Source organism: Phascolarctos cinereus, unplaced genomic scaffold, assembly GCF_003287225.1.
Source record: "Phascolarctos cinereus isolate Bilbo 61053 unplaced genomic scaffold, phaCin_HiC Scaffold_726;HRSCAF=1367, whole genome shotgun sequence".
Lineage (NCBI taxonomy): Eukaryota > Metazoa > Chordata > Mammalia > Diprotodontia > Phascolarctidae > Phascolarctos > Phascolarctos cinereus.
The window spans coordinates 403,776,752-403,804,730 of record NW_027556098.1 but is presented as its reverse complement, the minus strand read 5'-3'; the positions used below and the strand labels follow the sequence as shown (position 1 = coordinate 403,804,730).

General features: G+C 42.0%; 1 protein-coding gene and 1 pseudogene across 4 annotated transcripts in view; one reads left to right on the top strand and one right to left on the bottom strand.

Moving 5' to 3' along the window:
- The window catches only part of CFAP74 (cilia and flagella associated protein 74), a 125,354-nt gene that overhangs the window by 64,546 nt on the left and 32,829 nt on the right, over nucleotides 1-27,979 (bottom strand). For all 4 annotated transcript variants that reach the window (XM_020975933.2, XM_020975941.1, XM_020975948.2 and 1 more), the window contains 7 exons: nucleotides 25,644-25,863; nucleotides 23,941-24,090; nucleotides 16,750-16,923; nucleotides 14,913-15,031; nucleotides 11,477-11,543; nucleotides 10,593-10,682; nucleotides 6,911-7,075 (listed from right to left, as the gene is read on the bottom strand). In XM_020975933.2, coding sequence (XP_020831592.1) covers nucleotides 6,911-7,075; nucleotides 10,593-10,682; nucleotides 11,477-11,543; nucleotides 14,913-15,031; nucleotides 16,750-16,923; nucleotides 23,941-24,090; nucleotides 25,644-25,863 — 985 coding nt within the window. The remainder of the gene's footprint in view (nucleotides 1-6,910; nucleotides 7,076-10,592; nucleotides 10,683-11,476; nucleotides 11,544-14,912; nucleotides 15,032-16,749; nucleotides 16,924-23,940; nucleotides 24,091-25,643; nucleotides 25,864-27,979) is intronic.
- LOC110200588 (nucleophosmin pseudogene) lies at nucleotides 19,121-20,443 on the top strand (annotated as a pseudogene).

Here is a 27,979-nt window from a genome sequence, read left to right as displayed (position 1 = left end):
ATTCCCTTCATATGGACTATTTGTGTCATACCTGTGGTAGAGCCTCCTGAGCTCACATTGTTCTGATTGGCCATAATCTGACCCACTGTACCTTGACCCCAACATAGTGATGTCATTTTGGTCCTCTTCAAGAATGAAGGACAAAATCAAATCTGTTGATCATTCCCTTCATGCAGATTAATACTTGACTCCAGAAATCCCAAAGGGTTCTCCCAGCTCTTCAAGGCTATACTAGTTTCTTTCTTTTTAAAGAAAATTATGTATTTTTAACATTAATAAAACTGAGTTCTGAATTCTTTCCCTCCCACTTGCCCTTCCCCTTCCTGTTGAGAAGGCAAAGAAAGGTGATATCAATCATACATGTGAAATTGTGCAAAACATATTTCCATAATAACCATGTTGCAAAAAAAAAAAGGAAAATAAAGAAAGTGAAAAAATTATACTTCAATCTGCACTCAGACTCCATCAGTTCTCTCTTTGGAGGTAGATAGCATTTTTCATCATAAGTACTTCAGAATTGTCTTGGATCATTTCATTGATCGCAATAGCCAAGTTATTTATAATCGATCATTGCACAAAAATTGTTGTTACTGTGTACAATGTTCTCTTGGTTCTGCTCACTTCACTTTACATCACTTTGTAAAAGTCTTCCCATATAAGTCTTCAGAAACCATCCTTCTTGTCTTTTCTTATAGCACAATAGTATTCCATTACATTTATATACCACAGCTTGTTCAGCCATTCCCCAGTTGGTGGGCATCTCCTCAATTTCCAATTCTTTGCCGCCACAAAAAGTGTTGTTACAAATATTTTTATTTTTGTCCTGCCTTTAGGAATTCTTGTTGGACTTGCCTCCAATTAACATTTTTTCCCTTTGAGGCTTTGCTTTTGGCTGTTATGATATCATCATCCTCTTCTGAGTCTGTATCTTAATCTTCCCTGTCACCACAGTAGCTTTTTGTGGTCAGGTTGTTTTTTCATTTTCATTTTTATTTTTCTTGTTGTTTTACTCATTTTTTCAGCCTGTTTCTTGACTTTTAACTTTACGTTAAAATTGGGCTCTGTGGGAGGTAGGTGGAGGAGAGGCACTGTCCCAAGCTTCAGGTTTTTTTGCTGCTATTCTCAGAACTAGTTCTTGGGATTTGTAAGCTTTTGGTGCTTCCAAGGGGGTATGATCCACGGAGAGGTATGGTTACTGCTCTCCTGGCCTCTGCTCTGGTCTTTACCCAGGAAGGGTCCTTATTCTCCTGCAGCTGCAAGTGCTAGTGCTTTCCACCCTGGAACTGTGACTCGGAACTGGGTATGGGCAATGAATGCAACAGGGTCCTGCACCCAGTGCCAGCAACGAGTTCCCTGTAATCTTTTTTTTTTTTTGGTTGGGCGATGGGGGTTCAGTGACTTGTCCAGGGTCACACAGCTAGTGTTATGTGTCTGAGGCCGTATTTGAACTCAGGTCCTCCTGAGTCCAGGGCCAGTGTTCTATCCACTGCGCCACCCGGCTGCCCCCTCTTTGTAATCTTTCTGACCAACTGTCTGACTCCCTTACCAGCTCTGGGCAGAGAGCCCCAAAAGGTGCTGCTTCTTGTGGTGCTTCTTCCCACCCTCCCCCAACCTTCATACACTTCAGGCTGGCCCCCACCCCAGTGCCCCAAACTTCTCCTAAGTTGTCTTAGGTTGGAAAAAACATCTCACCCCAACCTTTTGTTGGCTCTGCCACTCCAGAATTCTGTTTGAGGTGTTACTTTAAGTTGTATGTACAGGAATGTTGAGAGAGTTCATTTGAGTCCCTGCCTCTACTCCACCATCCAAGCTGTACTACTTTCACCCAATAATCTTATACTAAATTTGCTGCCTTTATGAAACCCTGGGATTAGTAGGTTCCTTCTCCATCCCCCATTTCAAGTCCCAGGCTAAGAAAGTACTTAGATTCTTTCCAAATCTCACATACTTTGGAAGACTTAACCAAAACCCAATTTCCTTCAAACCTGATGCGTAGGCTGGGGTGTATTAGCTTTCTACAAGCCTACTTTCTTTACTGCACATACTGTACTTTCCTCATTCTTCCGGCTCAACATAGAGTAGGGGTTGGTCTGCTCAGAAAGGGCACCCAAAGAGAAATTTCTGAAAAGGAGCCATCATATTCATCATATTGATGAGTTGCTGCTAGGAACTGGCATTAGGAATGTCTGCCCTACAAAGATAAAATCATAAGGCTGAACCAAAAAATAAAAATAAAGAAAATATTACAGAAAATAGTTATCAGGGTTATCTTATTTTCCTAGAAGACTCTTTTATGGAAGAAACTTTCTGTCTCTTCCGGCACCTGGCATAGTTATCTGAATACAGTAGGTGCTTAACAAATTTTTGTTTGCGGTTGGAAGGAAGGTCCCATATATCTCAAAATACTTATAGTAGCACTTTTCCTGGGAACAAAGTTGATGCTTATTGATTAAGGAATGTCTAAACAAATTGTGGCCCATAAATACAATGGCATATTACTATGCTATAAGAAACAAGGAATACAGTGTATACAGAGAAGCCTGGGGAGATTTAAATGAATCAATGCTAAGTGAAGTAAGCAGACCTAGAGAAACAATATACACAACGACTACAACCCTGTAAATGGAAAGAATGACAACAATATAATAACAAAAACAATTGAAACGGAAGGCAGGGATGTTAAAATGATTAAGCTAAAATAGATATGAAAAGGTATTTTTCCCTACTTCTTTGTAGGAGTGGGGGACTACAGCTGCGGGACACCCAATATGACATCATGGGTTTTTTTGTATATGTTTTATATGCTAGTTAGTTTTCTTCCTTTTTTTCTTCTTCGTTATAAGACATGGCTCTCTGGAAAGGGACAGGGGAGAAATACATTGGGAAATATAGGTAATGAAAAAATAAAAGATACCAAAATTTATTTTAAACATAAATATTTCTGCTATTGGCTATAGCAGAGGTGTAGGACGTGTTGTCCACTGGTGGGGCAACAATCCTGAGTGTGGTAAACCAGATTAAAATATAATTGGGAGGTGCTTGACAAAATAAATAAAAATTCAATGACATATAAGTAGCACTACATTTTAAAATGAAATCAACATGCTTCCTTAAGGGATTTTTATGTATGGCTTGGGCAGTGAGGTGGCACCAAGGTGCACAGAGCGCCTAGGCTAGAGTCAGGAAAACTCCTCTTCCTGAGTTCAAATCTGGCCTCAGACATTTACTAGCTGTGTGACTCTGATAAGTCACTTAATGCTGTTTGCCTCAGTCTCCTCATCTGTCAAATGAGCTGGAGAAGCAATTGGCAAGCCATTCCAGTATCTTTGCCAAGAAAACCTCAAACAGAATCACAGAGTCAGATATGACTGAACAACAACTACAAATGTATGACTTAGTGGTCCTCCTGTTTGTATTTGAGTTTGATACCCTTCAGCTAGCACATGCCACTTTTCTATCCCAAAATTTAAGCTTCTCTTCGAGGCAGGTTTTTCTTGTTTGCTACACCAAGTCCACAGCTCACACCGATGGGAGCTCAATGCAACATCCATGAAAAATGGATTTAAGCCTGATGTTCTATTCTCTTTGAGGTAAACAGAATAGCTCTGATCCTCTGAAGTCTGTTACAGCCCGTTAAATTTGAATGGAGAGAAAGAAGATGGAAGGTCGAGCTGCTGGAGTGGGGGTGGGGGGCAGAGATGCTCTCTAACTCTGAGGTGTCAAATGCACACTGAGAGCCGACTCCCCTGGTAGGGCCTAAACCAGATTAAAATGTAATTGGAAAATATTTAACAAAATGAATAAAAATATACTAGGGCATAGATAATGTTAATATGTGATTTTCTAAGTCAATCTGTGGCAGCAGAGACCCAGTTTCTATTTGCGTTTGATGCTGTGGCTCTAGCATCACCTGACTTTAGAAAAATCACAGTGTCAAAGATAAAGGGAGAAGTAGGACCCCAATTAAAAGCTCAGGCATGATATTTCCAATAAAGACGGATAGTAATTCCCATTCAGTTCTAACTCTGTTTCTGCAACCCTGGGGAAAAGTGAAAGGGCAGGTTCTCAGCCCCCAAGTAAATGATTTTCAAATAAAAGGAAGATAACCTAAAGAGGATAGCTAAATAGCCCCACCTCCTCCCCCTTCCCACCAACTCTGACTGTAAACATTCTAAATGGAATAGCCAAGTGGGTCTGAATGAAATGGACTTCAAATATCCTGGAGAATGAGATTTTGTGAGAAACAGTAGACACCTGAACTCCAGTCAGCCAGCCAAGAAGCATTGGACTATTTGTGCCCTTCCTGGGGCAGAACCTTCCAAGCTCACATTGGTCTAATAAGCCACAGTCAGACACACTATACCTTGACCCCAACATAGCGATGTCATCTAGGTCCTCTTTGAGAATGAAGGACAACAACCTTTAAATGGCAACTGTGTGCCAGGTATTGTGATAAGCTCTGGGGATACAAAAAAAGGCAAAAGATGGTCCTGCCCTTAAGGAGCTTACATTCTAATGAGGAAGACAATATCTGAACAGCGAAGGTGAAACAAAGGTAAATTGCAGATATTCAACAGAGGGAAGGCACCAGACTTGGGAAGAATCAGGAAAGGCTTTCTGTAGAAGTGGAATTTTAGCTGAGACTCCAAGGAAGGCAGGCAATCCAGGAGGCAGAGATGAGGAGGGAGAGAATTCCAGTAATGGGGGCCAACCAGGGAAAACCCTTACAGCTGGGAGATGGAAGGTCTTGTGTGAGGATGCAATGTCACTGGATTGGAGAGTGTGTGTGTGAAAGGGGAAGGTATAAGGTATAGGAGATGGAAAGTTAGAGGGGCCAGGTTGTGAAGGGCTTTGAACACTAAACAGAAAGTTTTTATATTTGATTCTGGAGAGGATAGGAAGCCACTGGAGTTTATTGAATAGGTGGTAGGGTAGGGTGACATGGTTATGCCGGCTCTTTAGGAAAATCACTTTGGTGGATGAATGGAGGGTGGACTGGAGTGGGGAGAGACTTAAGGCAGGCAGACCCCACCCCTACCCCACAGGTAAAGTACAATAGTCCAGGTGTGAGGTGATGAAGACCTGCACCAGGGTGGGGGCAATGTCAAAGTAGAAAAGGGGGCATATAAGAGAGATGCTATGAAGATAAAATGAACACAATTTGGCAACAGACTGGATATGGGAGTGGGCTGAGGGTGAAGAGTTGAGGATGAAATCAGGGTTATGAGTCTAGATGAGTGAGAGGAGGGTAGTATCACTGACAATAATAAGGAATTCAAGGAGAGGAGAGGATTTGAAGACAAAGACAATGAGTTCACTTTTAGACACGTTGAGTTTAAGATGCCTATGTGACATCCAGTTTAAGATGTCCAATAGGCAGATGGAGTTGGGAGACTGGAGGTCAGCAGAGAGGTTAAAGCTGGACAAGTAGATTTGAGAATCATCAGCAGAGAGATAACTGAGTCCATGGGAGCTCATGAGATCACCAAGTGAAATAGTATAGAGGAAGAGAAGAGAGCTCAAGCCAGAGCCTTGTGGGGCACCTACAGTTAGAAGACATGATCTGGGTGAAGATTTAGCAAAAGAGACTGAGAATGAGTGGCAGGAGGAGAGGGAGGGAGGGAGGAGGAGAAGCAGAAGAGAGTATTGAGGAGGAGACGGTGATCTATAGTGTCAAAGGCTTCAGAGAATTTGAGAAGGATGAGGACTGAGAAAAGGCCACTCCATTTGGAGATTAAGAGATCCTAGGTAAGCTTGGGCAGATCGATTGAAGTTGGAAGCCAAATTGTAGAGAGTCAGGAAAGTGTAGACAGCCTTTTCAAGGAGTTTAGTTACAAAAGGCAGAAGAGGACTAGGACAACAGTTAATGAGGATAGAAGGATAAAGTGAGAGGTTTTTATGTTTTTGTTTTTTCAGGAAGAGAGACATGGGCATGTTTGCAGGCAAAAGGGAAGCAGCCAATAGCCAGAGAGAGACTGAAGTGAGAGAATGGGGATAATAGAGGTGGGGAACTGGAGAAGATGGGATGAATGGAATGGGACCACTGGTGCATGTAAAGGAATTTATGTTGGCAAGGAGAAGGGCCACCTCTTTGTGTGAGAAAGGGATGAAGAAGGAGACAATGGTGGAAGGCATCTAAGAGATGAGAAGGAGGAGATACAAGAGAGCTCTTAGCAAATGGCCTCAATTTTTTCAGTGAAATATGAGGCCAAGATTCTAGCTGAGAGGGTTGGGGGATGGGGAAATGGTTATTGGAGAGGTCTGAGAAGAGTTGGAAGAGCTGTTGTGGTGAAGTGGGATAGTAAATTGACTAGGGATATTTAAAAGGATTGCCTTGCTGCAGTGAGGCCCAGTTGAGATTATTTAACATAAATTTGTAGTGGCTTAAGGCAGTACTTCAGAGTGAAAAGTCATCAAGAAATGACATGGTGAGTCCCATAAAGAAAGGAGAGGAGAAAGAGTTTTGTGAGGTCTTTTCAAAAGGCTGGGACATTTCCTTGATTCAAGAAGAATGGCAACTTTAGACTGGTGAAAAGGGTCTTAGAATGGCCAGGGAGGAAAAATCATCCAGTCTTTGGTTAAGGTCTACATTGATATTTTCTAGGTATTTGTCATGAATTGGAATTGGAACATTGCTTACATTCATGGAGTTCAGGTAAATCTCTTTTCCAAAGTCACAGCACATAACTGACAACCAACACTTCCTTTAAGAGTACCAAATTTGGGACGAATAGGTGTTAAAAATGACTACTACAACTGGTCCATGGTGGATTGTGCCTTCACCTATGTCCTCAAGTTTAGGAGTAGTTTAGGACAGGTTATTTGTACAATTTCCTCCTTCCCAAATGGACCAACCCATTTGGAAGATTTTTCTAAGCCCATCAAGTGTAGACTTGTCAGACATACTCACATCTGTTGTGTTGAGGGATTTGGCTTCGTAATCACATTTCTCAGCCTCTGTGTGAACCTGAAATTTTGTACCCAGGGCTCCATGGTTTTCCAGGGTGATGGTCCTTGAAACAATCTCTCCTACCACATATGTGCCAAAATCAATGAGATTTTTATCCAGGGACAGCTGCAAAGAGATAAACCGTAATTACCCCTGCCCTGGAAAATCAGTAACATCAATGAAATAAACATCTACCATTTCAAGCAGAAAAACTTACATACTTATTATCATGTCCAAGAAAATGTCCACGGATTATAATTATTGTCTTTGACATTTAAAGCCAAATTCTTGGACAATAGTTTTGCCATAGGTAGCAACTTGGCTATCAGCCTTAATTCAACATTTTTGAAAATGACATTGGTAGAACCTTATTTGACTGACTTCTTCCTCCTCATTGGAGAGATTCCATTTACAGGAATTGCAGTGGAAGGTCAATCAAGTCTTCCTTCCAGCCTAGCACCCACTCATTGCCTGTAAGACCCATTAAGAAGCCTTCTCATGCAGGCTAATCCTGAATGTTTCAGGGATGGTGGTCCTTCTACTCTACAACATTCCTTTTTTTACAATTTCTCTCCAGCTGCCTTGCAGACAGTGTTTAGTTCTTCAAGCTGCTTTATCTGGATTTCTCGTAGGTATATTCCAGCCCATGCTTCTCCCTCTCATCCCCTCAGTCCCAAATAAAGCCATTCCTTTCTATCCTGAGCATTTAGATCTTTCATAAACCTTTCAATAGCTCAATCTTACCTTCTGTAGGAAACCTTTCTCAATCTCCCTGCCTTCCAACACTCCCCTTTAGTCTTTTCCTTCTGAAATGATCTTACAACACATACATACATATGTATATTAAACACATATCTTTATATATATCCTATATGTATGTACATAATTATTTGCATGTTATTTCCCCCATTAGAAGGTGAGATCTTGAGAGCAAGGACTGAGATTTTGCCTTTCTTCACATTCCCATACCTTGGCACAGTGCCTAACACACAGTAAGGGCTTAAGAAATGATTGTTGACTATATTTAAGGTTCACTTAGATTAGGGATTCTGCCCACAGATCCCAAAGGGGCCCATGAATAGATTCCAAGGGGTCCATGAACTTGGATGTGAAAAAAAAAACCTTTTAATTTCAATATAATTTATTTCCTTTGTAATCCTAGTTTTAAAAATGATATATTTAAAAACATTATTCTGAGAAGGGTCTATAGGCTTCACTAGACTGTCAAAGGAACCCAAGGCACAGAAAAGGCTAAAAATCCTGATTTGGGTAGTTTTGTTCTATTGGTTTTATTCCTTTTCTTTAGACACATTGCCGTGCTCTGTGCTCAAATCCAGATTCGATGATGTTCTCCATTGGGTGGAGGGGGCAGGGTGGGTGGTAGTGGGGGAGAAAGGCTGGAGGCTTTTAAGAGGTAATTGGAAGGCCCAATCTTGGTACAAAGCCAGGAAGGCCCAACCCAACCTTTGAGACAGAAGTTTCCAAGAGCACCGGGAAGGGTATCATCTCAGAGAAATAATCCCTCTTAAACAAAAGACTGAGCTCAGGGGCAAACAGTGTTTTCTGCCTGGAGCTCCTGTTTCTGCTCCAGTCCCTTGTAGTTACCAACAGTGGAGTGGAGGGGCCAGAAACCTGAGAGCTGAGGCTATCTTTGCCCCTTCCACACACATCCTCTTCAGTGATAGCCACGGGCAGGACACATAAGAATTTGTAGGAAGCATTATGGACAAGTCTCATTCTCTTTCTCATCCTACGCCCCCAAACTCCCACCAGCTTTCAAATGTCTCTCCAGGCTGGATTTGGAGAAAGGATTTGGTCTGTGGCACAAGAGAACTTGGGGAGAGGGGGCGGGGCATTTCTAGACAAGAGACAAATGGAAAACGCTTCTCTAGCTGAGCATCAATTCTTCCAATCAGTCATGGAGACTGAAAGACAAAGAGCATTTTTCTTTGAAAAGAACTTGCTCTCCCCTTGAAGGGCTTAGAAAATCTTCCAAATGGATTGGTCCATTTAGGAAGGAAGAAATTATACAAATAACCTGTCCTTTACTTTTAAACTTGAGGACATAAGTGAAGGCACAATCCACCATGGGCCAGTTATAATAGTCATTTTTAAACATCTTTTATTCCTGTAACCACCAAATTTGGTACCCTCGAAGAAAGTATTGGTCCTTAGTCATTGGCTGTGACTCTGGCCAAGAAATTTACCTCAACCCAATGGATGCAAATCAATTTTCTAATGCCTGTATGTGACCCATGCCTAGTTGGTGCATTTAAGAACTCTTCTACATTACAAAGTATTCTGTGAAATGAAAAATGTGCTAGCAGCTCCAGTGGGCTAGAAAATAATTGGACTTGGGAGAATAAGGAAGTGAGTGTTCACTCTTCTTTCAGGTCTATTATGTATGTAGGACTCAAAGGCTAAACTGGAGATGATTCATTGATTTTACTGGAAATTTGCTCCAGATCCCAGCAGGAAATTTAGTCTTGCGCCATTCATGAATTCCTACCTATACTCAAGTCTTTCCTTTTTCATACAGCCTGAATGTATACAAATGTGTGTGTGTACACACACTCACACACACATATTCCTATTTAAAAATAGGACTATATCTTAAGTTGGGAGAAATGACCCTGGGATGAAAGGCCTTCCAAAGATGACCAAAACACTCAGGAAAAAGGGATTGTTTGATTCTCCCGGGCCCCTGCTGACTGCTCCAGGCACTGCAGTGTTGGCTTCATTGGCCACTGGGGTGACATACCCGAAAAGATGGTATCTAAAGAGACTGAGGAGGCAAATGCCCACTGTTCAGGGCTGTTTGCACAAAATGGAAAGACAACTGGAAAATTCAGGCTTTCCTTACAATATCTTTTTCTCCCAAAGCTGGGAGGGTTTTGGGGGGTGGTGGTGGGGAGAGAGGGTAATCCAGAAAATAGATTAATTTCTTCACTTTTCTTTATCAACATAGAGTAAGGAAAAGGTTCCTTATAAACTGGCATGGAGGACAAGGAGGTCAAATTTAAGAATCCCAGGTATCTGGGAAGAGGCTTAATTTTGCTAGCTTTTCATCGATTTGATCAATTTTTTAAAAAAAATCTGGGGCTGAACCTGTGATTTCAGGTGTATAGAGAAGTTCTTCCCTGAGAAGAACTCCCTTTCGGAAGGCAGGTGGGCATCCCCTCTTCAACTTCAATGTTTAAAGAGCTGTCTGGGAGCACCACGAGGTTAAATGAGACAGCTGAGAAGTATCAGAAGCAGAACTTGAATCCAGATCTTCCTGACTCTGAGGCATGGCTTCCTTCTACTACTCCACACCATCTCTTAGTTTGATTGGGAGTCAATCAATTTCACTCATTAGGAATTTACAACAATATCTAATCCACAAATACCCATCAGGGGAAGGCTTCCAACAGGTTTGAATCAGAGACAGAATTAGATTGTGAGGAAAAGGGCAACTCTAGGGAACAGGCTCTGGGCTTAGGAGATGAGGAGGCTCAGTGGCCAGACAGCTCGGTGGATTTGGACATGGCCCTTAGACACTCTTCACTCTTGGGCCAGACATTTGCTTGTTTTAACTCCAAGAACATTTCTCAACCAAGAAAACCTTGGGGGAAAAGTAGATTGTGTAAATTCTTTTACTTACAGCACATTTCTTTGTGGTACATTTCAGTGGGATAGAAAATGAACCTGTCTGAGCCAAAAATGTGATGTTGCCTTCAAGTTCTTTATTTATCTTTAAAAAACAAAACAAAACAAAACAAAACAAATATAACCATTATGAACCTTCCTCCTTCCCTTTTCTTTCCTTCTTTCCTCCCTCCCTCCTTCCCTTAATTCCTCTTCCCTTCTTTTCTCTTTCCTTCCTTCCCTCCCTCCCTTTCTTCTTTCCTTCTTTCTTCCTTCCTTCTTTCCCCTCCTTCCTTCCTTTGGGCCTCAGTTTCCTCATCTGTAAAAGGAGGGAGACAGATTCAAAAGCCTGTGAGGCCCCTTACGACTCTGGATCTATGACCCTTGGATTCCTATGGAGCAGCAAAGCACCTGTTAGGGGGCCAACACACCCACCCACCACTTGAGCCTGTGACTGCCTTCCCCAGAAGGACATCTCCCAGAATCACTTGCGGCACCACCAAGGGACATGGGATTAGCAAACTCAGATTTCACAACTGAGCCTTTGCAAGCTTCTCAAGAACCTTAGCAGACTGTTCATTCCCATGTTCTTCCACACCTGCCACCCTGTAAAAAGATGGGTCAATCTGACAATGGTATGCTGACCCAGAAGGCCATGGAGAGCTAACTTAAATACCTTCCCTCTCCCTCAACCAGGTGTGGGTAGAGCTCTGGAGGCTCATCTCCTCATCTAGGTTTCCCTTCCTCTTCACCCATCACTAACAATGACAATAAATCAATATACTTTCATTTCTTTCAGCAGAAATCAAGACAAGAAACACTACACACCCGAGGAGTGACTTTAGCAGGCTTAACCCACCCCTGTTGCTTCCATGTGGTCCTTGGATCAAAAACACTTACCATGGGCTTGAAGGTGATGAAGACCTCACAGGAAATTCCAGCTGACATTGGACCTGGAGGATCAAAGCTGCAGGCAGAACAAAGAGCTTAATCAGACTGATAAGGAAACAGGCTGCCATTTTTAGAGCTTTGGGCCAGAAGTATCCAGGTTGCTCAAGTTCATTGCTGGGACCAAAAGGGGCTTTGGGGAGGAAGTAGATGAACACAATTTGCTGCTGTCAGTCATGTCTGACTCTTCGTGACTCCATTTGTTTTTTGGTTTTGTTTTGGCAAAGATACTGGAGTGCCATTTCCTCCTCCAGCTCATTTTGCAAGTGAGGAAACTGAGGCAAACAAGATGAATGATTTACTTAGGGTCACCCAGCTAGTAAGTGTCTGAGGCCATATCTGAACTTAGGAAGATGAGTCTTCCTGACTCCAGGCCTTACACTCTATCCACTGGGCCACCTTATTGTTCCATTGCTGAATGCAATAAGGCTTTCTTAATAATAATAATAATAGCTAACATTCATAGCATCTACTATGTGCCCACCATCTCCCTTACCCTGGAATCAGGACTGACACCTCCCAGGCAGAATGGGGCAGAGGCAAGGTTGCTTCTAGGGAGCTTCAAGCCCTGTGGTTTGGGAGCCGTAGTAGTGGTGGTGGTGATGATGGTAATGGTGATGGTGGTGGTGGTGGTGACATGTAACCTTCAGATGGCACTGTTGGCTGGCTGATCTGCCCCAGTGTCTGAAATACATCAGTTACTATTCTGGCTTAAGACACCGAGACTCCCCATTAAAAAATGTAATCTGGGAGGAAGCCATTACCAGCTCCTAACACCTTATACCTTAGCACACATTCAGGTGCAGTACATTAGCTCCCTAGATGCTGAGGGGATGCAGCTCAAGTCAATCTAGATGTTGGAAGGGGGTGAACTCCCACAGTTCTTTCTTGAGGATCCTCTCTGGTTGTCCTGATCTACATCTGGCTAGGTGGCTCTGGAGGAGAAAGTGAGGCTGGTGACATAGCACAGCCTTGCCTCACTTAAATCCAATTCATTTGCAAGTCACAGCATCACCTTCCTGATGTCATGATCTTCTTCAAGAATGAAAGACAAAACAAGACTCCCTAATAAATGAATGGTATTTGTACAGCCTTGAAATGTGGCTGGTGGCGGCTGGTGGCGATTCTCCACCACCTAGGCATGGAGAGCTCTGCTCCAATACTCTCTCAGGTCCAATAAGCTTCGACTGGGTTCTCAAGAGACTTCTCTCCAATTGGTGAGTTTGGTAACCTGATTGGGGTAGGGGTGGGGGGTTTGAAACAGGCACAGTGGGATCAGGACCCGATGTCCCAAAGGAATGCTTCTGTCCCACTCCCTTCCTCAGAGGACTGGAGAAGGACAGAGCCCTCTGACCTTGTCCTAGCATTTCCAGACTCATTTATATGCTTGGAGAAGAACAGCAGCGTTCTCAAGTACAAAGGACAAGGCTCAAAATAGGACTTGGAATGTAAAGGGAAATTCACTAGGCCAGGAGCTGCCAGAGAGGGAGCTTTAGACAATGGGTAGTAGCTGGCTCCATATGGAATTGTTTAGGTTCCAACAGGCTGCGGTAGGGGCTGGTGGGGGATCAGTGCCACAGCTTTCTAGTGGATGGAGCAGCCAAAATTTCAGAGTGCATCTCGGCTTAGCAAAGTGGCAGATGGCATTGAGCTATGAGATGGAATCTTTGAAGGATGAAACCAGCAAATGGAAGATATGGCCTATTGATTTGAGTGAACAGCCTAGAATGTTAACTCACCAATATCAAACTGGGCTCTTTTGACTAGCCCAGTGAAAGGCCTCTGACTATTTGGGATGGACCCATCCAATCTCTAAATTCTAAGCTTGGATATCTTGTGATCTTGTCACCAACAACAGTCACTATTTCTGATTTGTCAGTAATCTGTTGCCTTAATCAGGGATGGCTTCAGCTAGAAGTATGACACCAGCCTTCTTACCCTCAGTCGGGAGCCTTTCCCCTCTCATGGCCCTTTCCCATCTCTGATGCCCAAGATCTTTATGATGACCAGGCGTCTCCTCTGCAGTACCAGCTCCCCCGTGGAAAACACTTGCTTAGCAATTGTTAGATTTTTAGTAAAAGGCGTACAGATATAGGGGAGCCACCACATGGGTGCACCCCCAAGGAGAGCACATGTCAGGGGGAGGGAGGTACAGAACATCACCATAAAGTGCAAAAACATGAAGAAGGAGGTGGGAGTTCACCCCCTTCCAACATCTGGATTGACTTGAGCTGTGTCCCCTCAGCATCTGGGGAGCTAATGTACTACACCTGAATGTATGCTAAGGTATAAGATATTAGGAGGTCCTCCCAGATTATATTTTTAATGGGGAGTCTCAGTATCTTGAGCCAGAGAAGTAACTGGTGTTAGTATTTCAGACATTGTGGCAGATCAGCCAGCCAATAGTGCTAGCTGAAGGTTACATCATTACTACCACCACCACATCACCATTCCTACCACTATTACCACCACCATCATCATCATCATCATCATCATCATCATCATCACTGTCACCACCGCCACCATCATAGCTAGTATTTATATAGCATGCTTTCCATATGTTAACCCATTTGATCCTCACAACTGGGGAGGGGGGTCAGTGTTAACATACAGAGACTCATGGTTGCTATTACAGGAGACTAGGGATTATAACCCCTGCTAGCTAGGTGGGGCAGTGGATAGAGCACCGGGCAACAAATCGAGCAGATCTGAATTCAAATCCTGCCTCACATACTTACTAGCTGTGTGGCTTTGGGCAAATTGCTTAACCTCTCTGAGCCTCAGCTTCCTGAAAGGGTTGGATTCAATGGCCTTCCAGATCTAAATCTCCTATGATTACTAGGGACAAGGTAAAAGTGATGTTGGACAGGCTGGGTTGCTCACCACCGTAAGTATAATATAATCTAGTAAGATGGTGCAGAGAGGTATTGTCCAAGAAGCCCATAAGGCACCAGTAGGGACTAAGGTCAGCAGTCGAGGCAACAACATTCCCTGGAGATAGAAGGCACTGTCTCTTCCCAAGTTCCTTGCCAGTGTCCTCCTCCAGAGATCCCACCTTTGTTGGGAATGATAGGTGGGAATAAGAGAGATCCAAATGCCTTCAGGAGCTCAGGAGCAACTGAGGACCCCAGCCAATTCTTGTAAGAAACTATGTATGCTTTAGTTTAAAAAAAGCAAATGTATCTGGGACACTGTGATTTCCTTTGGGCTCGATTCAAAGTTCATTAAACGCCTAATGGTGGGAGTCAATGCATGCTCAGTTGACTTAGTGAATCTGAGTTGAATCAGAAGACTGGGAGAACGCTGAATTCCCAGGTCCGTGAGACATGTGGCTAAGTCCCCAAATTTAGGTTTTCAGAATTGATCCTTCTTAGCTCTGTGTACTTACTGGATGGTAATGAAATCCTTGAGATGATCCTCCACTCCCACCAGCTTGCAGTAGTTAATTGTGTAAGATGCGTTGATTAATGTCATCTTTTTTTTATATGTTTTACCAACATCAAAGTTCTAGAAATATCAAAGAATAAGACACTCTTCAAAAGAGAGTTGGCATCGGCTTCATAGATTTGTCACGGAAGAAATGAAGCAATCTATGTTGAAGAAGCTCAGATACACACAAAGTGGCTTTTCCTTTCATTAACCATGTTTGTTTGAGATTCATATTGTCAATGCACTTGAGAGTTCTGCTTGACTATAGTAATAACAAACTTCTCAACAATTTATGCTATGAATGATCGCCAAATCAATTTCTTTTTTTAATTCAATTTTATTTTGTTATTTGCTCTGAATTCGGTTCCTTCCATCTCCTTCCCCACCAATCAATTTCAATTGAATTGAACAAGCAATGACTATGCCCAAGGCATTATGCTAGGCACCAAGAACAGAAAGCTGAAAAAAAGATGGTCCCCCCCCCCCTTAAGTGTTCATTCTCATTTGTGTTACAAAGGTTTATTTTTGTGTATATCTAACCCCATTATGTGATAAATGAGTGAAAAATGGTCAAATACAGAGGGATGAGAGTTTGAAGAGAAAGGGTTTATTTGTAACTTGCAGTAGGAGGGGGTTTGGTGGCATCTAAAGTTAGTGTATCAGTTAAATTGTTTCCAAGGTAATGTTGGGGTTTTTTTTCCTTCCTTGGAAAGAAAGAAAGAAAGAAAGAAAGAAAGAAAGAAAGAAAGAAAGAAAGAAAGAAAGAAAGAAAGAAAGAAAGAAAGAAAGAAAGAAAGAAAGAAAGAAAGAGGGAGGGAGGGAGGGAGGGAGGGAGGGAAGGAAGGAAGGAAGGAAGGAAGGAAGGAAGGAAGGAAGGAAGGAAGGAAGGAAGGGAGGGAGGAAAGAAAGAAAGAAAGAAAGAAAGAAAGAAAGAAAGAAAAAAGAAAGAAAGAAAGAAAGAAAAGAAAGAAAAAGAAAGAGGGAAGGAAGGAAGGAAGAAGGAAGGAAGAAAGGAAGGAAGGAAGGAATAGAAAGAAAGAAAAATTAATTTAAGATCAGTTCCAAATGAAAACACTTGTTATGAAAAAAACTGCATGTGAGCTTAGGGTGTAGACTGCTTGATCCAGAATTTCTAAGCAAAAACTCTCCTAATAAGTGGCTAATACATTAGACGCTCAGGTCAAAAACAAACCTATCACAGGAGGCAAGTCCGTGTTTCAGGTATGATATCAGAATCAACCCATCAACAAGCATTAATTAAGTACCTTCTATATGTGCCAACCACCATTCTCTTAAGCACAGAATATTCAAAAGAAGGGCAAAATAATAGTAGTCCCGGCCCTTTAAAGGGGCATAGTATGTACTGTCTTCTCTTTTAGAATGCAAACTCTTAGGCATCCTGGGAGCAATTTTATGCCTCCTGTCAGATAAGCCAAATCAGTGAGCTCCTCCCTCCCTCCTTCCCATCTTGTTAAGAGACTATGAAAGTTTGAGTTTGGCTCTTGTGAGAGATACAAAACTTTTTCTGGAGCACCGTTTCTTTAATTGACCTTTATGATCAATTTCTGACCTCTCTGAAAGGATTTATTCCTTTAAAAAAAATCAGACACATTGCAAGATCTCATAAAGATGGCAGCTAATTTGTTTTATACATTCATTTCTTCCTCTCATAGTCATCAGAGAATATTAATAAGTCTTTTTTTTTAAGATCCAGACCAAAAGATGGATGTTGGATTATCCAAGTAAGTAAATTGTTTTTAATGCTTTTATTTCCTAGGTCCCTTATGAAAACCCACCTTAAAGTGAATGAGATCAGGCTTGCTATAGAAGGGGCAGCCCTTAAATTCACGCCCAGACACCACTTGTTTGTGGACCATCCCGCTCCGGAGCTTCTCCAGTGTGTTTGCCAAGATGTCTTGTTCCATCTTTGTCCCGCCCACAGGCTTGCGTTTCACTTCATCTTTTGGCACCTTGGAATTTAATAAAGAATGGAAAAAGTACTAATAATAAATCTACACCAGGATGTCACTTCACCAACAGGAAATAGGTTTTGTAAAAGAATAAAAGGTCAAAGATTTGATATGTTAACAAAGGACATGGGTTCATCATATCTCTTTTTTCAGGTCTACAGAATTTCATGATTATCTAGTCAAACCCGTATTTGAATTCCCACACAACAGACCTATCAACCTGTGATCTAAAACCCTTCCTTGATGAGAAGGGGCGTCCAATGGGCTCCTAAGGCAGTTCATTCTACTTTAGGATGGCTACAGTTGGGTTTTTTTATTTTTAACATTTATTTTAAAAAAATTTTGAGGTCCAAATTTGCTCCTCCCCCACCCATTGAGAAGGCAAACAATGTGATATTAATTATACCTGTGAAAAATGCAAAACATACTTCCATACAAAGATGGCTGCAATTATTAGGAAGTTTTTGCTTCAAGTAAATTCGCTTCTTTTCAATGTCTACCTTTTAGTTCTTCTACCCTCAGGGCCAAATGAGAACAAATCTGAGTCTTCCACATAATGGCCCTTCAGATACTTGAAGACGGCTACCATGCTTTGCCTCACCTTTCCAAACCTAAGTAACCTTGTCTCTAGGCTAAGAGTTAACAATTCCTTTGCTCTATCTAAATAGGAGCTGCTCCACTGGGGACCCAAGTGGAACTGGCCATGGGTAACACAGCTCTTTTTTTTTCTTCTTTCCTTCCTTCCTTCCTTCCTTCCTTCCTTCCTTCCTTCCTTCCTTCCTTCCTTCCTCTCTTTCTTTCTTTCTTTCTTTCTTTCTTTCTTTCTTTCTGTCTGTCTTTCTCTCTCTCTTTCTCTCTTTCTTTCTTTCTTTCTTTCTGTCTGTCTGTCTGTCTGTCTGTCTTTCTTTCTTTCTTTCTTTCTTTTTCTTTCTTTCTTTCTTTCTTTCTCCCTTCCCTCTTGTCCACATAGGGTATCGTACCCTTACCTACAGATGCTCTGCCCAAAGGAATGTAAATTTTGATCACTGAAACCTTGTTTTCTTAAAGATCAGTCCTTAAACCCAAATCACTCTGGCTCTCATTGGTTGGCCAAGAGCAGGTTTCCAATCTCCACTTGGTCATTGTTTGGGCCCTGATTGGCTCAGGGTGAATGTAAATAGCAATTGTTTCTGTTTTGGCCAGAAACTCTGAGGGTCCTCCCTTCTCAGACTATGTTTTTTTTCTTTTTGTACTAGGTGAAGAGGCTATTTTTTACCTCATTTCTTACCTAGCCTTAATCAATGAATGGGCTTTGCCTCAGTCAAACTGAGACCTGGGAAAGACCTTAGCTTAAAAATCCTATGGTCTCCCACTGTATCTGGGGCAATCTCCAGTTGTCCTGATCTATATCTGGCCTCTAGACCCAGATATCTCCAGAGGTGAAAGTGAGGCTGGTGACTTTGCACAGGCCTCCCTCCCTTAAATCCAATTCACTTGCATGTCATGGTATCACCTCCCCGATGTCATGGTCCTTTTTGAGAATGAAGGGCAAATAACAACAACTCTGTCTGCATATAACATGAAGTACAGGCTTGTCAACATCCTGGTTGCCCTCTTAACAGTCTTCAGCTTCTCACCGACCCCTAGAATAAACACAGTACTCCCAATGTGGTCCAGCCAGAGCAGAGTACAGTAGGGTTATCACTTCCTTGTTTCTGGATGTTATGCCTGCCTCTCACAATACATCAGCATTTTGGCCGTTAAATTATTACAGATTAGATAAGCAAGACTTAGAAGGAAAAGGATAGAATTGTCTAGACTTTGATAAACACAAGAACAGAAAGCACTGGGTAAACTGCTCTTAACAGGAACTTTGGGGAAATTTTTTTTATAAAAGTCATGAGAAAAATGGGTTTAGACTAGCATCTTGCACCACAGAGCACAATGAATTCCAAATAGATAAAGGAACCAAAGACGGCACATTATTAAAAAGTTAGAGGAGACTGGAAGGCCATAGGTCTTGCAGCTGTGGATGAGAGATGAATTTATAACTAACATGACATAGAGAATATTATAAAAGACAAAACAGATTACTTTAATTAAAAAAATAAACTTTTATGAAATAATTATAGTTAGAATAAGAATAGAAACAGAATAGAAAAAAAATCTCTCCATAAAACATCTCTGTAGCTTTCCTTGGTGTGATTCCTGAGTGGAGCCCCTTGGGAGCCAGAGCTGTTCTGTCCGACCACCTAGCTGCTCTCCTCTCAGCACTGCTCTGCTCTCCTCAGTACCGCTGCTCAAATGGAGGACTCAATGGAAACGGATGTGAGCCCCCTCCAGCCCCAGAATTTCCTCTTCGGTTGTGAACTAAGGCTGGCAAAGATTATCATTTTAAGGTAGATAATGATGAAAATGAACACCAGTTGTCATTGAGGATTGTGAGTTTAGGAGCTGGTGCAAAGGACGAATTGCATATTGTTGAAGCAGAGGCGCTGAACTACGAAGGCAATCCAATTAAAGTAACACTGGCATCTTTGAAAATGTCTGTGCAGCCTACAATTTCTCTAGGAGGCTTCGAGATTACACCACCAGTAGTTTTGCAGTTGAAATGTGGTTCGGGGTCTGTACATGTGAGTGGCCAGCACCTAGTAGCGCTGGAGGAAGATGCAGAATCAGATGATGAAGAGGAAGATGATATGAAACTCTTAAATATGTCTGGCAAACGATCTGCTCCTGGAGTTGCGAGCAAGGTTCCACAGAAAAAGGTAAAACTGTCTGAAGAAGATGAAGATGATGATGATGATGAAGATGATGATGATGAAAAAGATGATGATGAAGAAGAAGATGATGATGATGATGATGAAGATGATGATGATGATGACTTTGAAGATGAGGGAAGTGAAGAAAAGACCCCTCCAGTGAAGAAATCTGTTTGTGATGCTGCAGCAAAAAAATGCACAAAAATCAAACCAGAACGGGAAAGATTCAAAGCCGTCCACACCAAAGTCAAAAGGTCGAGAATCCTTCAGAAAGTCCCAAGACTCCCAAAGGACCCACTTCTCTAGAGGATATTAAAGCAAAAATGCAGGCAAGCATTGGAAAGGGTGGTTCCCTCCCCAAAGTGGAAGGCAAAGTCATCACCTAGGTAAAGAATTGCTTCCGGATGTCTGACCAGGAGGCTATTCAAGATCTCTGGCTGCGGAGGAAATCTCTTTAAGAAGATGAGTTTGAACAGTTTGTCAAAATTTTCCATCTTATTTCTGTAACAGTTGATATCTGGCTGTCCTTTTTATAATGCAGAGTGAGAACTTTCCCTACCGTGTCTGATAAATGCCGTCCAGATTACTTTGCCAAGAACATGTTGTCCAAAATGCCTGTTTAGTTTTCAAAGCTGGAACTCCACCCTTTGCTTCATTTAAGTATGTATGGAATGTTATGATAGGGCATAGTAGTAGTGGTGGTCAGACAAATGGAAATGGTGGGGAGACAAAGTATACATGTGAAATAAATTCAGTATTTTAATAAAGTAAAAAAAAAATCTCTGTAAAAGTCTGACATCCAAAATTTATGGGAAACTGACACAAATCTATGATTAAGAGCCATTCCATAATAGATAAATCATCAAAGAAAATGAATAAATGGTTCTGAAACGAAGAAAGGCAAGCTCTCAAAAACCATAGATTGAAATTGCTCATAATCTGAGAAATGCAAATGAGACTCATAAGCTCACATCAATCAAACTGGTACAGGTGATTAAAGACTGAAAAATTCAGTGAGACGGCTTACTACTGGTGGGGCGTAAATTATTCCAACCACTGTGGAAAACAACTTGGAATTTTAAAACTCAATAAGCATTTATTTGGTACATGTTATATAGCTCTGCGCTAGGCATTAAGGAGAAAAATGAGAAAAAAATAAAACATTCTTTGACCTCAAGAAGGTTATGTCCTGTTGGGGGGAGGGGAGGAGAATAATGTACACAAATTAGTAAGTACAATAGTTTTAATAGCTTTAAATGGCATTAAGACTTTTGGGACATCCGGTATATAAAGTAAATTGGGGGGAGGTTAGTCAAATGGGTCCTCCTGAAGGTTAAGGCATAAGAGGTGAACCTTTAAGGGAAGTTAGGGACTCCAATAGGTGAAATGGAGTGATGACAGACAAAGAAGCAGAGGTGGGAGATGAAATACTGTGTATGGAGAATAGCAAGGAAGACAATTTGTGATTTACTTGACATAAAGAAAACTTCCTAACAATTGCAGCCATCCTAATATGGAAATATATTTTGCATGATTTACATGTATAATTAATGTGACATTGCTTGATTGTGAAGGCTTCAAATGTCAGAGAAGTCTGCATTTATCCTAGAGGCAAAAGAGAGCTACTGTGAGCAGGGGGTGTCATGGTTGGACCTGTACTTCATGAATCTCAGTTGGCTGTTCAGAGGATGGATTGGAAAGAGGAGAGGCTAGATGCAGGGAGATAAATTAGAAGGCTTCTAGTCTAGAAAGAGGTGATGAGTACCTGAACTCCATGGTAGTGAAGAGAAGGAAGAAATGCTATGTTGGTAGGAAGACTAGGCAATTGACTGCACATATGAAGGATGAATGAGAAGGGAAAGAAACTGAGGCTAGCTCAGAGCTAGTAAATATGTGGGTGACTGGAAGGGTGGTGTTGGCCTTGACAAAAATAGACAAGTGAGGAAGAGGACTGGATTTCAAGGAGAAGATAATGATTGCCATTTTGATCAGATTGATTCTGAGATGCCTACAAGATGTCTAGAAAATATCTTGAAAGCAGCTGGTGATGAACTGAAACTCAGTAGAGAAGGATGAGCATATGGTATGTGGATTTGGGAGCCATCTACAAGAAAGAGATTGTAGAGAGAAAAGGGACTAATTCCTAAAAAAAAAAAAGAGTCAAGTCAAGAAGCATTATTAAGTGCCTACTACATGCTGGGCACATATGTTAAGTGCTGGGGATCCAAAGAAAGACAAAGAAAGTCCCTGCTATCAATCAGCTCACGGTCTAATGGGGTAGACAGCATGCAAACAACTATGTGCAAATGAAATATATAGGATAAATAGGAAATGATGTAGTGAAAAACGAACACAGATTGGGAAAGGCTTCTTGTAGAAAGTAGAATTTAGATGGGACCTGAAGAAAGCTAGGGATGTCAGGAGACAGAGATGAGGAGGAAGAGAATTGCAGGCATGGGACATAACCTGGGAAAATGTCTGGAATTAGGGTCAAATCCCCTTTGACCCACCGACCCCACTTCTTGGTTTCTATTCAAGGTGGTTAGTAACAACAAGATTTCTCTGTATGAAAATATTTGTAACCCCAGCTTCAGACCTAGAATACTTGCAAAAGACTCTCCTCATTGGTGGATAGAATGATGATTCAGTGAAGCATGACTGTGTGATGGGGAAAGTTATTCTCAGAGCTTTGGAGAGAGGAGACATTCTTTTTCCTTCCTGAATTGAGAAAGGACACATGGTTCTAAGCTTTCTTTAGAGGAGAGACCCATAGAAATAGAAAAGACTGTGGAAGCAAACATGTAAGGAAAAGCAGACATGTCCCTGATTTTCAGCTGGCCTCCCCAGCTGAATTCTTTGGGGAATTTCCCTTTGGGTGAGATTAAGGCTTCTCTCTCAGGTACAGCTGAGATCATCTCACTCCCAGTAGTGGAGCTAATTCACTCTGTGTGTTCTTATATCTCTGATTCCTGTTTGTTATTTGCTTGGATAAATGGATCTACTTTCAATTCACTATTTGTGATAGTCTTTGTGTAACTGGTATTTGGCAAGGAGTCGAGTATGCAGATGTAAGCTTGGGGTACCTCTTCCCCTTTAAGCAACAGCAACCAGGAAAGTGGCTTGAACCTAAAAAAAAATCATTTCTCTAGGCTAACAATGTTTGGGGAGGTGGACAGATATAATTATAGTTCTTCAATACCCCTCTTTCTCAGAGGAGAACAGCACAATCAGCCTCTCATTCCCCAGGTCAACACCTCCTTGAGTTGCTTGCTTTCAAAGCTTCCACCTTGGTCAGGGAACCCTGGCAGTGAAATCATATATATAGAGGAATATTTTCCCACAGCACTTTAGAAACTATTAAAAACTTTCGTATTTCCTAGTTAGGTATGAAGGACTGCATATACTGGGCAAGATGGTCAGCCACCAACAGAATGTGGCTCATGGTAGTTCTGTCTTTCCAGAGATAGAGATTCAATGCACAGAAGTTCCAGAGGTCTGCTGATCCTTCTGACCTCCACATATGCAGCATGGGTTGGCAGCCCTTTCCACTGGACATGTCAGAGACAAGTCCCATTCTTATTACCATCTGTTGCCATCTTGGGCCAGCAGAATCTGTGTCTTACTAAATCGAGTGTCCTTTCTCCATCCAAATGTCCAAAGTCATCGTACAGGGCAGTCAAGGCACTCAAGTGAACATTTTGGGTTGCACCAGCTGCTTCCTGGTACCAAATATGGTGGGATTATCTATAGTCTCCCATAACATGCCAGGACACAGTTCCAACTTTCATCGCATCTTCAGCTCATCTACACACATTATGGTCTTCCCAGTTTGATAATAGAAATCAAACTCACAGTTGGCTAGAACCATCTTGAATAAGTGGCTTTTAACTTGGTGCTGTCCCTGGATGGCTGCCCAGCACAGCTAGTAAGTGTCTGAGGCTGGATTTGAACTCAGGTCTTCTTGATCCAAGGCCCAGCACTCTATCCACCATACCGTCTAGCTGCCTTTGTAGTAGACAGCTTGTATGCATTACAAAATCCCCTTTACGTTGAAAGGTAGTAGGTAGTATTAAAAAACAGAAAAACTTCCTCTCTGATTTTTTTCAGTGTTGACCTTTACAGGCTCAGATTTAGGTTTTGCTGATAAGCACCAAGAGAGAGCTACATCTGAAGTATATAATTATTCATTTGGAAATCTAAGAGATAGAATCGATTAAAGGCCAGGATGCCAATTTGTAGAGCTACGTAATTTAAACAAACAAGTGAAAGCTCTTACCTTGTAGGGCTTATACTTTTCACTCCAGAGCCCCATAATTTCTGGCTCTGTTAGTGTTTCTTCTTCCTGAATATTAAGGAATTCATCATCAGTAGAGCCAATGCTCGAGCAGTACTTTTGTTCAGATATGGCAGCATATTTGTGACTGTCCTGTAATCAGAGATAGAAAACACTCAGCACTGTATGTTGGATAGGGGCTCAGTGCTATTTAACTATCATGTCTTCATTTGACACTGGAATGACAAAATGCTTACTTAAAAAATGCATATGGGGCAGCTAGGTGGTGCAGTGGAGAGCAGCTAGGTGGCACAGTGGATAGAGCACCGGTCCTGGACTCAGGAGGACCTGAGTTCAAATTTGACCTCAGACACATGACACTTACTAGCTGTGTGACCCTGGGCAAGTCACTCACCCCGATTGCTTCATTAAAAAGCAAAAAAAAAATGCATATAATTTTTTTTATTGATTTCTTGCCATCAAATATTGCCAACCAGCATTTCTTCCATTCATACACCATTAAAAACAAAAGGATAACTCTTTGGGTATTTTTTTAAATGACACATAACATTTTAATACAGCAGGCAGAAAGTTAAAATGTATGGTATACTCAGATTAGTTACATAGAAAAGGAGAAGGGAAGGGAATAAATATTTATATAGAGTCTACTATGTGCCAGGCCCTGTGCTAAGCTCTTTACAAATATTATCTCATTTGATTCTCATAATAACCTTGGGAGGTAGGTGCTATTATTATCCCCATTTTACAGTTGAAGAAACTGAGGCAGACAGCAGTTAAATGATTTGCCCAGGGCTACACAGCTAGTGTCTGAGGCCAGATTTGGACTTGGCCTTCCTGACTCTAGGCCCAGCACTCTATCCACCGTACCCCCTAGGTGCTTCACGGTTTTCCCTTTTTGCTGTGTTGATGGCATGATTTCCTCTCCCTTACCACCTCTTAACCCTTTATAACCTTCCACTTCATTCTTCCTAAGACCTTGCAGAATAATTTTGGGAGTTCCTGAAGAGCAAGAAAAACACAAAGAATAAGGGAGGAAGAGAGGGATTGAAATATCCTTGGCTTTCCTTGTATCTGCTGTTGAGGGGATGGGGAAAGCTTCCTGTAGAAGGTGGGATTTTAGTTGGGACTTAGAGGAAGCCAGGAGGCAGAGATGAGGAGGAAGAGCATTCCAGGAATGGGGGACAGTCAGGGAAAATTCCAGGAGCAGAGAGACGGAGGGTCTCGTTCATGGAACAGCCAATACGCCAGAGTCACTGGATCAAAGAGCAGAAGGTGTAAGAAGACGAGAAAGGTGGGAGGGGGCTTAGCTATGAAGGGCATTGAATGCCAAACAGAGGGTTTCGTACTTGATCCCGAAGGCAATAGGGAGCCATGCCAGTTTATCAAATAACTTTTCTGATTTTGTATCCCAGCTCCTAGCACAAAAGCATGGATATTTAATAAAATTCCAACATTTGATTTTTTTTTTCATTTAGGCAACTGGGGTTAAGTGACTTGCCCAGGATCACACAGCTAGTACGTGTCAAGTGTTTGGTCTGAGTCTGGATTTGAACTCAGGTCCTCCTGACTTCAGGGCCGGTGCTCTATCCACTTGACACAGAGGTGAGACCTAAAGCCAAGGGAGAAATGGCTTTCCCTAGTTTTAGTGGTATTCTCATTCCAACGACAAAGGGCCCTTGGCTTACCACCACACTGGTACAAGCCTGGCTTTTTTCTTCATAGACTTTCATAAAATGCTGCCATCTCTTCTCCTTCAGGCTTGGGAGCTTCTTGGCTTTGATCATCCATCGCTTTCCATTTTCCAGGTCCAACTGTCTTTGTTTCCTTTTCTCATCATCGGCCTCTTCCTTCAGAAGTCGACTGACAATTTCACATTTGCGAATTTTTTGCTCTTCTTCAAAGAGTCTAAATCAAAAATATTGACACCAAAGCAAACGTTTACCTAATTCAATGGTATACAATCAACAAACAAATATTGATTGAGCACCTACATATGAGGCACTGTGCAAGGTACTGATGGCACAAGTACAAAGAATGAAATGATCCCTATTCACAATAAGCTTACTTTCTAGCAGGAGAGACAAGTGCATATAAAAATATATATGGCGAAAAATATTAAGTTAATAAATTTATGGGGGATCAAGAAAGATCTGATGGAGAAGATGGTATCTGAGCTGCATCTAAAAGGAAGAGGTTAAAAAAACAAGAATGAAATAAAATCAAATAAAAGGAAGAGGTTGAGGTGAGGATGGAGTACATAGCAGGCAATGAGGATGGTTGATGTAAAGGCAGGAGATGGGAGACGTAGTGGTGTTTGTGAGGAACAGAGACAAGGCCAAGTTGACTGGATTATAGAACACAGGATAGAGAATAATGTCCTGTAAGTTTAGACATATAAGCTGGGGCAAGACTGTAAAGGACTTTGAAAGTCCAGCAGAGCTTTTTATAGTTTATCCCAGAGATCACAGGAGCTCACTGGAGTAAAGGGGTTTCGTGGTCAGATGTGGCTTTAAGGAAAATGACTTTGGCCATAGTATAGAGGCTGGACTGGGTCAGGAGGGACTTGAGTCAGGGAGCCCAATGAGGAGGCTGTTACGGTAATCAAGGTAGTAGCTGTGTGAGTGGAGAGAATGAGTCACCTAGGCAAGGTGAGAAGATAGAATTGACAAAACTGGGCATGTGTGGGGTGAAGGAAAGAGAGGAGCTCAGTGCTTGGTCTTCCTGGTTCTTGGCATGAAAGAGCCTGAGGCTAGAGGCAAGGAGCCTGGTTTCCAAACCACACTTTGCATTAGAATTGTAATTTGGCCTAGAGCAGTGGGATTCTGCCCATAAAAACAAACAAACAAACAAATAAACAAAAAGATGTAGCCATTTCCCCTTCTTTTACCAGGAGATTCCATAGCTGAAATAGTTACTCTTCAGGAGGAAGAAGGAGTTATATAAATTTAGGGCATTATTCTGAAATTACACACCATTAAGAGAGAAGTCACTCTGTGAAAGCAGCACACAGTGACAGTTCTACCCATGTAAGGATGGAAAAGTCCTGTGGTTCTCATGCCAGCATGAACTTGGGACCCCCCGAAAGAGAGATGTATTACATGAAACTGTAATACAGAACGTTATTTTGCCATTTAGGTAGTAGGTCCCTTTAAGCCATGGAAAGCAAAAGTTGGTGCTTAATCTTGCCCCAGACCTCTTTCCTCCTAAATCTAAACAATAGTGAAATGTACTCTTGCATAGCTCAGCTTAGCCCGTACCTCCAACGCAAATGGATAAGAAAGCCTGCAATATAATTGCTTTAGATAATTATGTTTATACCAGAGACCAGGACACCTGGTCTGGTTTGTGTGATGTCTGACCCGTAATAATGGGGTGCTTGGGTGCTTGTGCTTGTACTTGTGCCCCAATTTCTCCCTAGCCTCAGAAACACTGTCTCTGACAACCACTCCCCAGCCCAAGGACACTGCCTAGCAGTTATTCATGCATGGGCCTCAGCATGACCCTTACCTCTCTTTCCCTGGTACAGCTACACAGAGCTGGGCTGCTCAGGCCCCAGCCCTCAGATCATGTCTCTGGAAGCCTCCCAATTCCTCAGTAAGTTCCTGTGTTGTGAGAAAGCTTTCCCTTGTTGCAGAGCATTATCTCATCAAGACAGAGGGAGAGGGGTGTCCTTGGCGAGCCCAAGGACTCTTCCTCTTGCCAGACTTCAAAGATCCATCCCCCTCCCTGTCCTATATACTCCCTGTACTTTCCCACCCATAGCCCCAAAGACACCTGCATCTTTGGATTACCTCATCAATGTTCCTCACATTTCTTTCCCATGCTTTTTTATATATAAACCTTAGCTCAACCCCTGATGGGGGCTGCTTGATTTGGATGTGAATATCCCTGGCAGCTGCGTGCTAATAAAGTCCACAATTTAAATTAGCCTAGGTGGTCAACTCGCTAATTTTCGGTATAACAAAACTATGCAGGTTGATGTGAAGGTTGGTGTCTGAGAGACACCAGGGCAGTTGACAAC